At 37.7% G+C, this 12,955-nt stretch overlaps 1 protein-coding gene across 2 annotated transcripts in view; it reads left to right on the forward strand.

Annotated features, from left to right (window-relative positions):
- The window catches only part of LOC150039006 (potassium channel subfamily K member 2-like), a 100,659-nt gene that overhangs the window by 63,775 nt on the left and 23,929 nt on the right, over positions 1–12,955 (forward strand). For both annotated transcript variants that reach the window (XM_090328156.1, XM_090328155.1), the window contains 2 exons: positions 899–1,059; positions 2,993–3,179. In XM_090328156.1, the coding sequence (XP_090184282.1) occupies positions 899–1,059; positions 2,993–3,179 (348 nt within the window). The remainder of the gene's footprint in view (positions 1–898; positions 1,060–2,992; positions 3,180–12,955) is intronic.

Raw genomic sequence — 12,955 nt, forward strand, 5'->3', positions numbered from 1 at the left:
TTGCTGTGATTCTGACACGCAGCCTGAAACAAAACTAGGACACCTTCCACATTTTCAGAACATTAAAAAAAAGTTTTCTTGCCAGGCAGCAGTGACTCAGGCCTATAACCATTGCCACTCAGGAAAGCTGTGGTTCAGCAGATTTTAATTTAGCGCACAGAAAAAGTCCACAGGGCCCAGAGTTTGGCCTAGTGGTAGAGTGCTTGCCTAGCATGCATGAAGACTGGGGTTCAGTACCTTGGTAACACATACATAGAACAAAGCTGGAAGTGGTGCTTTTCAAGTGGTAGAGCACTATCATTGAGCCAAAGTGTTCAAGGCAGTGTCCAGGCCCTGAGTTTAAGCCCCAGAATGGGCAAAAAAAAAAGTCCACAGGACTCCATTTCAAACAAACCAGCAAAAGTCTAGATTAGAGACGTGGTTCATGTGGTAGAGTGCCAGATGAGCAAGTGAACTTTTTCCCCTAGAGTGTACTTGAATTAGAAAAAAGATTTAAAAGCTATAGTTCATCTTTAATAAATAATCTGGACACATTTTCATAGTCGTAAGGCCCCCACACATGTTTCTATGGAGTCTGAATGACAGTGTAAGCTTTCTGCTTGTTGTAGCTATCTGTGCCTGGGTGGTGCTCTATTGCAGGCATTAACACCTCATTTTTTTTACCATCTTGCCATTGTTTAAGTGACACATTAGCTATTGGTTGTAATTACTGGAATGTTTCTTATGAGGATTTATAATAGGATATAATGGAATATATAAAATTATGTAATAGAAAGGGGTTCATAACTAATTAAAATTGGTATCTGAGATTTGGAAATTTCTGGATCAACATTTTAGGTCAGATGTTTTCAATTATTATTCATTTATAAACAACTGAGTGTTTTCTTTCCTGTTTTAGGATTTGGAAATATCTCACCACGCACAGAAGGTGGGAAAATATTCTGTATAATCTATGCCTTACTGGGAATTCCTCTCTTTGGCTTTCTCTTGGCTGGAGTTGGAGATCAACTTGGAACCATATTTGGAAAGGGAATTGCCAAAGTGGAAGATACATTTATTGTGAGTGTTCCAGATTCTGGGTACATACATTTATTCTTTGATTTTCTTCTAATACAAATAATACCTTTGCTATGACTTCAGGGAAAGTGAAACATCCAGTTATGAAGATTCCCATAACAATTTATATGCATATCTTCTACCATGTAAGTCACATTGTTTTACTTGTGTTTTAATTACCTGAATGAATAAATCCCTGCATGAGAAAAACACAAAAAAATATGTAGAGGAAAGTGAGGTGTATTCGCTCATGCCTGTAGCCCCAGCTACTCAACATGGAGACGAGGAAGGTTGTGGCACTCAAGGACAGTCTGAGCACAAAAGTTATACAGAACCTATTTCAACCAATAAACTGTGAGTGGCACTGAGTGGATTTCATCCTGGAAACATAGGAGGCAAATAGGAGGAAACAAACAAAAATCTCACCAAAGCATAAAGAAAAGATGGAAGGACTGGTAGAACCCCTGCTCAATGGCAAAAGCCCTAATTTTAAACCTTGGTCCCATCAATAAATAAAATAAATAAATAATGCTTTTTATTGGAGATATAAAACAATAATGAATATCTGATATAAGTCTATCTTTTGATAAAATGATAGAAGAAATGAATGGTTGGACTTGAGGGTGGGATTATAGTTTGTTATTACTCCAGCATGGTTCCAACAATTTTATTTATTCAGTACTGTTTTCTACTTTCTCATATGCAACAATGTATTTATATTTATCTGCACTGATGAAATAAATTAGTGAATATCATTTATTAATTTAGATTGCTGTCCCAATTCTAGCATTAGTCACTTTACGTAGTTTAGGTCCAAGTTAGCATGCAAATATTTCTACCATTAGATTGGAATAAGAAATAGTTACCCCAAACAGGAGTTTTGTTTTCCTTTGGTGTTATGTTTTCCTTAAATAAAGTTAATATAGCTTGTATTCATCTTAATCAAGAGTGCAGCTTGGTAGCATGAAACTGAAATTCTGAATTGTCCTCCTTGTATTCATACTGCAAACTAGACATTAAGAGAGACTTGTGATGTCTTTCTTTTCTATTATTTCCCCAGAAACTCTACTCTGCATCATTCAGTGATATTCCAATTGGCACAAGATGGGACCTTTAATCTTTATAGTACATAGATCAAGTCAAAGATTAAACATGTCTAGTGACAAAGCCAAACATGGCAGGAAACACCTGGAGACTGGGACAGGAAGATAGCTGCTTCAATATTAGCTAGAATACATAATGATACCTTGTCTCCAAAAAAGTGCGATATAAACACAAAGAGACACACAGTAACTAAACTCCAACAGACAATGGGCGAGAAACTCTATAGTGAAGTATAATACAGTACAGTACAGCGAATTCTTACTGGAGAAAGAGCCAGCAGGTATCGGCATTAATGACCACTGCGACTAAGGATCTGAAGGCTTCCTTCCATCTGGACCTGCAGCTTTGCTGTGGGCAATTGGGAAGAAAGTCACAGAGCAGAGCAGCCTTTCACGTGGCTCATGTAATAATCAAAACTTAGGCATTGTTCCTACTCTACTGCAATCAATTGAATTATTTTCCTAATTCATGTTTAGCAGTTTCTAAGGATGAATGTGTCCTTTTTCTTTCTAGTCGTGTTCCACCTTCAATCAATTGCACACTTGCCCCAGAGTAAATACCTCAAAAGTGTTCAGATGAATAAATAACTCATATCGGAAATCATGTTCTCTGAGTAAAATGGAGCGTATTAAAGAACGATCTGCCCGGTAGTGTTGTTTGTGCTACTTGGTTATGCTGAGTTGTTTATGATGACAAAAACTCAGTTCTCATGGGTCAAGATAGTTGAAAACCATGTATGGGAAGGAATAAAAGTCCACTCCCCTGAACAAGGCAGAGGCTGGTGTGCAGCCATGTCCATAAGCTCTCTTTCTCTCCTCTTCTCTTCCTTTAGAAGTGGAATGTCAGTCAGACCAAGATTCGTATCATCTCCACTATCATATTTATACTATTTGGCTGTGTCCTCTTTGTGGCCCTGCCTGCGGTCATATTCAAGCACATAGAAGGATGGAGTGCCCTGGACGCCATTTATTTTGTGGTGATTACCCTTACAACCATTGGATTTGGTGACTATGTAGCAGGTAAGGCTTTTGCTGGCACTGTCATTGGTCTCCTAATCCAGTCCTTTAACTCTGTATTTTTTTCCCTTGGGTGTAGAAGGAAACTCACTGGGGTTTTGTCCACTTGGGTGAAGCTATGGTCGCAGCAGTGAAATATCACAGATTGAGTAGTTCAAATGAAAGGAAATCCCTCCTCATAGAATCTGGACTTTGAGAAATCAGAGGCCCATGAGCCTTCCCCTACTGTGGGGTGGAATTCTTCATCTCTCCTTAGTTCCTGGTTGAGGCTGTCATCAGATCATAACCTTCCTTGGCTTTCAGATGGATTGTTCCCATCTCTGCCTTGCCATCACACAGTGTTCTCCTTGAACTTGTATCACCTATTCCACATTCAACTCTTCTTGGTAGAATGGTGGTCAGATTGGGTAAAGGCCTTAACCGACTCCAGCATGAGTTTATTTTGTCTTCATGGACTTTATCTCAAGGAAGGTAACATTGATTGGAACCTCCATTCCACGTATGTCTTTGGTGGACACAATCCAGCCCAGAGAAGTACTTGACATTATCCATGGACACATATTTATGACCACTGTCTACATTGACATAGACAGACAGACAGACAGACAGACAGACAGACAGACACACACACACACACACACACACACACACACACACACAGATTCATCTCAAGAGATCAGTGTCCTGAAACCCGCTAAAGAGTTAGTTTGTCACTGTTAATTGTTCACAAAGAGATGTTCAATAAACACATCTTGTGTGTTTCTGGAGAGCTTGAATTCAATGAGTCTTGGCACAGTGTTGTTAAAAAAATGTGACAGAATGATAATTGCATGCAATTAAGCATAATGTAATAAACAATTGTATTGTTCCTTGAATTTTATGAAATTATAGCCTTGTGAAATATGTGAGCTCTACTTTATCTTTATAAACATTTATTTGTCTTACAAAAGATAAATGTATTTTGTTTTATAGAGGAGATCATCAAAATGAGAGCCACTGACCTAACTAATTATGGGTAAAGGATTAAAATGACAAGTACTAGGTAACATAAGTGAAAGAAGAGGCAGGTTGATTGCTGACTCACCTCTGTCTCCTAAATTGTGTATTTTGTGGCTAAAGCTGTAGAATCTTGTACTTAAGACTTTCTATGCCAGGTCTTTGTGCCCAGGGTTTTTGGAATGAGAATTTGGACCATGGGCACATGTGGAGAAGGCTGGGTAGGAAATGTGAGCCTTTTAAAAGAATCTTTGGAAAAGCAAATTGTGTGTGTGTGTGTTTTTTAAAGGTCTGATCTTGGCAAAGAATTGCTTCATACAGTTCAAAAGAGTACACAAAATTAGCTTTTGTTTCTTGGTTTCTTATGGCTCTAAAATTACGTTCTCTATCTTGGAAATACTGGAGGTAGATAGATAGATAGATAGATAGATAGATAGATAGATTTTTTTTTTTTTGTAGAATCTTCCTTCTGGTTATTCTCACTTAGTTTTGGTGTTTTTGCCAGGGAACAGCAAGAGGCATTTCTCTTAAATTAATCCTTTTGTTATATTAGGCTAAAATCTCAAAAATAAAATATAGCTATTCCCCTTAGCTGCTAAACTTTATATTAGGCTAAAATCGCAAAAGAAAATGTAGCGCTTCCCTTTAACTGCTAAACTTCGCAATGATTTAAGACCATCTCTGATAAAGGTCTAAGGATTCATTAGATTGTTATACTCAGTGTCTGTGAAGGTAGTGTTAATAATATATATGTCATACCTCAGTGTTATTAAGAGCAAAGTCTAGAAAGCAACTTAAAAACATTATGGAGGAAAGTTGTAATGTATCTATAGTTCTCTTATTTAAAATTTAAACCTTTGTTATAAAGGATTCAAAGAGGGATTACAGTCACATAGTCAAAGAGTACATTTCTTTTTGGACCATGTCATTTACGCCTTTGTATCTATATTTCTTAAATGGTATAATAATTAAGAGTATTTCAAGACCAGAAAGAAAGAGTGTGATGTTTTTCTTCAGCGTTAGCCTGTTTCTAGGAAAAAAATAAGAAAGTCAAATAGACTTTGAAAATAGTCTCCCTATGTCCATATAATTTCAAATCTCATTCCTTACTTTGTAATTATTAATGGACATAAGAGACTATGTTAATATCCAATGAATTTCTAAGTGGTGAACAAATGTACCTTTAGGTTTGTATGTAAAATACTTTTTAAATGATGAGGATGCGGAGTCAGAAGCATTTAGAGACAGTCAGTTTGGGGAGATAGACAACATTTGGGAGTCTGTGTATGTGAACAGCTTTTTGTCCTTTCCTTGCCTGAAGGTATCTCCTGGCACATTGCAGTTTTATGTTTCTGTTTGTGTTTGGGCAGGGGACATGTTGTAATGGCTAGTTACCTTGGTAACTGGTATATGATCTTTCTTTCCAGCCTCTTTCGTCTTCTCATTAGTGCTTCATGTCCTGGGCCTGAAAAGGACAGGGTGGTCACATAGTTTTATGTGATACATGAATAAGCTGTGCCTCACTGCTGAGACTGCAGGCGAGCTGCTCCTGACAGTGTGACGAGAACAAAGCACTTAACAAGGTGTTGCTCCCTTAGCTTGGAAAGTACCTATGACTTCCAGTCAAATTGTGACGCTATGACATAGGGGATTCCCAAATTGAATTTAAGAATTGATCTTGAGTTTCTCTGTTCAGTATCTTTAGCTTTTATTTTTTATACTTTTCATTTCAGCATGAATCAGGGATGCTTTCTTCTTGTGCTTTGCTTACTTTAGAAAAGTTAAAGTGGTCTTAAGTAAAATCTAAATAGCTGGGTGCTGGTGGCTTCTACCTATAATTCGAGCTACTTAGTAAGCTGAGATATGCGGACTGTGGTTGGAAGCCAGCCCAAGAAAGAAAGTCTGATTCGTAACTCCAATAATCCACAAAAAATGTAGAAGTAGATCTGTGGCTCAAGGGATAGAGCCAAAAAAAAGCTCAAGGACAGTGATGTGGCTTTGAATTCAATTGGTGCAGGTAAACACACACACACACACACACACACACACACACACACACACACACACACACACACACCTGAAAATGTGTACAAATTGTCTTATTTATTTATCTTGTGTTTTCAGTCCATAACTGGTCCCACACATACACACACACACACACACACACACACACACACGTCCATAACTGTTCACACACACACACACACACACACACACACACACACGACTATTTTTGAAAATGAAGAAAAATTTAATTACCTACTTAAATACACCTTTCAAATCTAGGGAAGTGCAATATTTTTCATATATTTTTTATTGAAATTAATAGAAGGGTTACATTATATTTGCCAGAGAGAAGGTGCATTACTTCACAAACAATTATACTCTTTCTCACGAAATTTCCCTCCCCCAACCCCCACTTCTCATCTTGTTTTCCCCCTCCCTATCCTATTTCAAATAACCAAATAAGCATATATACAATATATCAGATAACAATGTAAAGTACTGTAACAATATGAGATAACCAAGGGACAGCAAAAGAGATGAGAGATAACATAGTACATTAAGGGCAACAATCTAATTATAGGGCTTTTGTTTCTATATCCTGGAGGTCTTTCATTTAGTGTCATACTATATGGCCTTTTGTATTTAGGATTTGTTCTATTGTAAATCTCTGCTAGGATAGCCCAAAGTTTCTACTGATTATGACAAATGAGGGAAACCATTGAGCCTATCTTCCTTTGAGTCTGGCTTCACTTGATATGATTTTTTCTAAGTCTTTCCATTTTCTTACAAATAGGGCGATGCCGTTCTTTGATAGCAGCATAGAATTCCATTGTGTATAAATACATCATCTTGTTGATCCACTCATCAACTGAGGGGCATCTGGGTTGGTTCCATATCTTTGCTATGGTAAATAGTGCTGCAATGAACATTGTTGTGCTAGTGGATTTAGTATGTTCTTGTTTCTGGACAATCACGGGTACATGCCAAGTAGTGGAATTGCTAGGTCATAGGGGAGTTCTATGTTTAGTCTTTTGAGAACTTCCATACTGCTTTCCATAGTGGTTGAACAAGTTTGCACTCTCACCAACAGTGTAGTAGTGATCCCTCCTGGCCACATCCCTTCCAGCATCTGTTGTTATTAGATTTCTTGACCATGACCATCCTAACTGGAATGAGGTGGAATCTTAGAGTTGTTTTGATTTGCATTTCTTTTATGGCCAGAGATGTCGAGCATTTCTGCATGTGTCTATAGGCAATTCTTATTTCTTCTTCAGAGAATAATTCTCTGGCCCATCTTTTAATGGGATGGTTGTTTCTTTGGAGATTAGTTTTGGAGTGATTCATTTTTTTTTAGCTGTTGATATATTTTGTCTGTTGTATGGTTAGTGAAGATCTTCTCTCATTCTGTAAGCTTTCTAGTTAGTTTGCTAGCTATGTCCTTTGCCATACAGAAGCTCTGCAGTTTAATGCAGTCCCACTTATCCAGACTTTGTCTGATTTATTGTGTTTCTTGGTCTTTATTAAGAAAGGACTCCTGTGCCAAGGAGGCCTAGTGTATCTCCTATTCCTTCTTGTAAAATTTTCAGTGTGTCAGCTTTTACCTCCAGGTCTTTGATCCATTTGGAGTTAATTCTAGTGCAGGGTGACAAAGAAGGATCCAACTTTAGTTTTCTGCAGGTGCTTAACCAGTTCTGCCAGCACCACTTGTTGAAGAGGCTGTCTTTCTTCCATTCTATTTTTTGGCTCCCTTATCAAAGATTAGGTGGCCATAGGTCTGTGGGTTACTATCTGGATCCTCAGTTCTATTCCACTGGTCTTCAAACCTGTTCTTGTGCAAATACCAAGCTGTTTTGGTCACTATAGCCCTGTAATAGAGTCTAAAGTTTGGTATTGAAATTCCTCCTGTGCTGTTCTTTCTACTAAGAATTGTTTTTGTTATATGGGGTCTTTCATTATTCCATATGAAATTTTGGATTGCCTCTTCTATTTCTTTAAAGAATGACATTGGGATATTGATGGGTATTGCATTGAATTTGTAATAGCCCTTATTAAGATAGCCATTTTCATGATGTTAATTCTTCTAATCCAGGAACATGGGAGGTTATTTCATTTCCTCAATTCTGCTTTAATTTCCTTTTTCAGGGTTTTTAAGTTTTTGACAAAAAGTTTCTTTACATTCGTAGTGAAGTTAATTCCTAGGTACTTTATTTTGTTTGAAGCCATTTCAAAAGGAGTTGTTGTCCTGATTTTTGCCTCGTTCCTCTCATTGTTGGCACATAGGAATGCAGTTGATTTTTGAGGGTTAATTTTATACCCGGCTACCTTGCCAAAGTTTTGAATCAGCTCAAGCAGCTTGGGAGTGGAGTCTATAGGGTTCTTTAAATACAGAATCATGTCATTAGGGCAGCGCAATTTAAATATGGCAAGACAGAGACCCACATGTCTTCTAGAGGAAAGAGTTGAGGAATGTCAGATGCCATGCAGTATGGGCAGAATACTTTGGTGGATAATATTGTTTCCTCTGAACCATTCCAAATCCACTGTCACTGTCTTGGCATTAAGATCTGTTTAAGATGTTTAAGAACTTACATGGCCACAAGGGCTCTATCCACCTGGGTGGGGTTAGTGTTGCTATAAAAGGGGCATATACAGTCTCTCCTTGCTCTTCGCCTTCCTCTTCCTCCTTCTCTCCAACAACATGCATGCCTTTACCATTTGCCTGCACTTTGATACGGCACTTCTCAGCCTGCATAACTGTGAGATGAATTTTCTACTGTAGAAGTTTCATTACTGCAACAAAAATGTGCCATGATATTCTGAGATCACAGCTGGCCTACCTGATGTGTTCTGATCATGGACAAGCCTCATCACCCATTTCCTTTTCAGGTCTCTTTTCAATTCAGATTTTGTGTAGTCCGTGAATCATCTGACATGAGCAGCATGACTGGGCTACAGAAGGTTACCAGGGTCAGAATATAAAAGTTGACAGCTGGTTTCTGTCATGGTGTCTTGAACTGTCGGCTTTCACTTCCCTAGTTGGTGGCTGTGGAAGCAGGTAGAAGAGAACTTTCTTAATATAGAGTAGAGAGGTGGAATCCTACTTTATGGGAGAGTTGGAACCTTTCGGAACTATGTTTTTATGATTTAATCTGTTTGATTAGATTATTCTTTTGATTGAGCTGCATAGGGAGATGGCGCCCTTGAAAGGAGGGCATCACTGTCACATGTTATGTAAGAGACTCAAAGATCAGACTAATGCCTTGGAAAAAGTTTGTAAGATTCCTAAAACCTCCACCCGTCTATGCTATTTTTATTACCAGGTGTATGTGTACTGCCTCAGATGAGCCAGAAAACTCTTAAAACGGAAAGAGTTTGCATGCCTACTTTCAATGGCACAAACTAAAAAAAAGTGGTCATTCCAGCCAGATTGGTAGGGTACCCAGGAGAAGAGGGTAAACCTTAGCATTTATAGTCTGCAGTTCGATAAAAGAGAAGAGAAAATCATGGAGCAACGGAGAAGGTAGTGGGGAGAGGATAGAAATTCAATCCAGGACAGAGAAATTACTCTACAATACTACTATTCATTTGTATTTTTAGACCAGCTCAGGCTGGTCTCAAACTTGTCATTCTTCTGCCTCATCCTCCCATGCTGGTTTGTAGGCATGCGCCGCCATCTTTGCCTTATGCCATCTATTAATCTGTTAATATGCAAGAGGCATGTATATAAGTTTCCTGAGCATAACTGAGAAATGAACACTTGTGGTAGTTACAAATCTTTTTTCTTTCTTTTTTTTTTGTGTTGATCATGGGGCTTGAACTCTGGGCCTGGGTGCTATCACTGCGCTCTTCAGTTTAAGGCTATGGCTCTACTACTTTGAGCCACAGCACCACTTCTGGTTTTCTGGTGATTAATTGGAGATAAGAGTCTCACAGACTTTTGTGAGACATTTAAGCACAATCCTCAGATCTCAGCCTCCTGAGTAGCTAGGATTACTGTGAGCCACTGGTACCCAGCCAAATCCTTTTTTTTAATGACCTAATTTAAAAATAAAACTAACATCTCTTTTTAGCAAGTTACACTAGCATTACAGATAGGTCAATTTGTGTAAGATTCTTGAATCAAGTAGATTGATCAATGTGAAAATGAATTGATAATCTTAGGTATCAGAAAGTCAATAGATGTATAAATTGCTGCTTAATCCACCTTACATACTAGTTTCCCCTAGATCCTCTGCCAATATTTCATTTTTAAGAGTAATAATTAAGGAAGGAAAATATTGTTTTCCTAAGACTTAAATTCCACTAAAACTTCTGTGTTGAATATTGTGTCCAAATATAGGCCTTTTAGTAATTATGTTAATTTATCCTTTCCCCACTGTAACATCCTGTTTATAAAAAAAAGGTGTATGAAAAGTCATCTTGAGCATAAACCTACTTTTCTGCATTCAACATTGTGGTGTATTTTCATGTTGAATGAGTCACAAAAATTTGGATGAATATTTTTCTGGTTTTGAAAGAGAAAGTACTTGGGGGGGGAATGTCATGTTGGTTTCATTGAAATGGAAACATTTGGAAAATGGAATTTGCTGGTGAGCCTTTCAAATGACCAGTTTCCATACTCATTTCTGTGAATCTGTAAAACTGTAACCAGGAGAGGAAAAATCTTAACTATCATAAGAGGTTTTCAGCACCTCCAACCCTTCCCAGAAATACATTTTAAAAATAAAGCCCAAGCCCTTTAGGAGGTGAAAAATTGAACAATATTCCCATTTTAAACTGTGCACCCAAAGTTGTCTCAAAAGAAAGTGAGGTCTCTATATTTTGTACTTACTCAATAGAAACATATGACTTCCTTCCTTTTTTGTCAGTCCTGGGGCTTGAACTCAGAGCCTCAGCACTGTCCTTGGGCTTTCCTCAAGGCTAGTGCTCTACCACTTGAGCCACAGCACCACTTCCAGCTTTATTTCTATGTGCCTTGTACTGAGGAATTGAATCCGGGTCTTCATGCATGCTAAGCAAGCACTCTACCACTAGGCCAGACTCCTAGCCCCTTCCATCCTTAAAAAAAAAAAAAAAAGTCTTGTCCTTTTGTAAAATCTCATCATGCACAACTCAAAGAAAGTTATCTGGAGTCATATTGTCTTCAATATTTTATATTTGGGCTTAATTGTATACTGGTTTCTATTAGCGTTTCTTCTGAACATGTGAGTCAGGTTTTGAAACTGGAGTTATTTCATGAACACTGTTGAAGCATGTCCAGTCTCTTTCATTGCTGAGGTTAAAATGCTAATTTCTTGCTCTGCCCTGAGAAGTGTGGGCTAAGCGACTACTGAGTATCTTCACTTGTTTGTATCTTAGGCATGCCAAACCTACCCAGTTCCAATTTGAATCCTTTTGCTTTAGTTTAATTCTTCCACCCATCCCCTCTTCAGTGACTGTGTCATCTCACTCATGAGGGATTGTGGCCACCAGAGAGTTCTATGTGTCACACCAACTAATTGGTAACTGTGTGTCTATAGTGCAGCTTTTCCACACATCTGCTCAGAGTCACCTGCCAGCGTCTTCTAAACCAAGTTCCTCATAAGATTCTCTTAATCCTGCATTCTTTGCCATTTGATCTTTCTGCTCATAGAGCTCAACACCAATGCAGGATCTCGTTTTCTGTAAATGTTTACTTATAGTTTAGCTATATGTTTTTAATCAAATAAAACCTATTTTCTACTTTTTCCTTCTTTCCTATATGTCAGATGCATAGTTCCCATTTATTGATCTATTATAAAAATCCGTCAGTTCTGTATGTATTTGCACCCTGAACTGTTCCACATCTTGATGCTCATTATGTTTGACTCTTCTGCCTTCTCACCTTCTCCCTACAGCTGTGAAAGCCATCTCTTACACGTTCTCTCATAGCACGTTTTAATTCTCCTTTATTCAATGGGCTCCATTGTAGTTAATGATCTACATAAGAGTTTCACAGGCTAAATTGTTTTTTTTTTTAAAGACAGGAACTTGATTTCTTATTTGTGAAAATAAGTAATGGTTTTGGTGTTTGAAACTTTTTAAATCGCTTCAAAAATTTGCGCAGAATATAAGGATGTGATAAAATGTAGACAGAGTTCTTAGGAGTAGCTGTTGCTAGAGAGTATAGGAAATGATAGTAGAGAAAAATAGCTCCTTTGTCAAGTTTTTCTTGAAAGCTCAGGTTTAAATGTAGGACAAACATAGCAATTCCTCTGGAAAATCAACAGAGATGATGTTATTACCTGCAATCGATTGTGTTCCAATTATACCAACCAAGACATTGCTGTAGTATATATTAGCAGCCCATTGTACTGATAACTAGAACATAAAAACGAAACTATCAATACAACTGCCCACTTTCTTTCTGATCAGTTGACTAGCATGCCTTTATTGAAAAATAAAGTAATTCTACAAAGTTAAATGCAAGCCCCAAATGCCTAATTCCTACCTTTTAGTTGTTATAATAGAAATAGAGAGACAGACAACACATATTGAATTAGGCTAAAACCTGTTGAGACAGATTATATAAATGAAAAAAAATCACCATAGAGCAAAGAAAAATCATTATGACCAGGACAATCAATTAAAGGTCACATTAAGAAGTACTAATTTGAGTTGCTCTTGAAAAACTAAGGTAAGGGTTACACAAGTGGAAGCAAGCAATTAAATATGAGGAAAAAAAAGCACAGGTAAATGGCTTAAGAATATTAGATTTCTGCCTCATACAAACAATTCACTGGAGCATTGTAGTATAT

Source organism: Megascapheus bottae, unplaced genomic scaffold (assembly GCF_031878675.1).
Source record: "Megascapheus bottae isolate mThoBot1 unplaced genomic scaffold, mThoBot2.hap1 H_1, whole genome shotgun sequence".
Classification (NCBI taxonomy): Eukaryota; Metazoa; Chordata; class Mammalia; order Rodentia; family Geomyidae; genus Megascapheus; species Megascapheus bottae.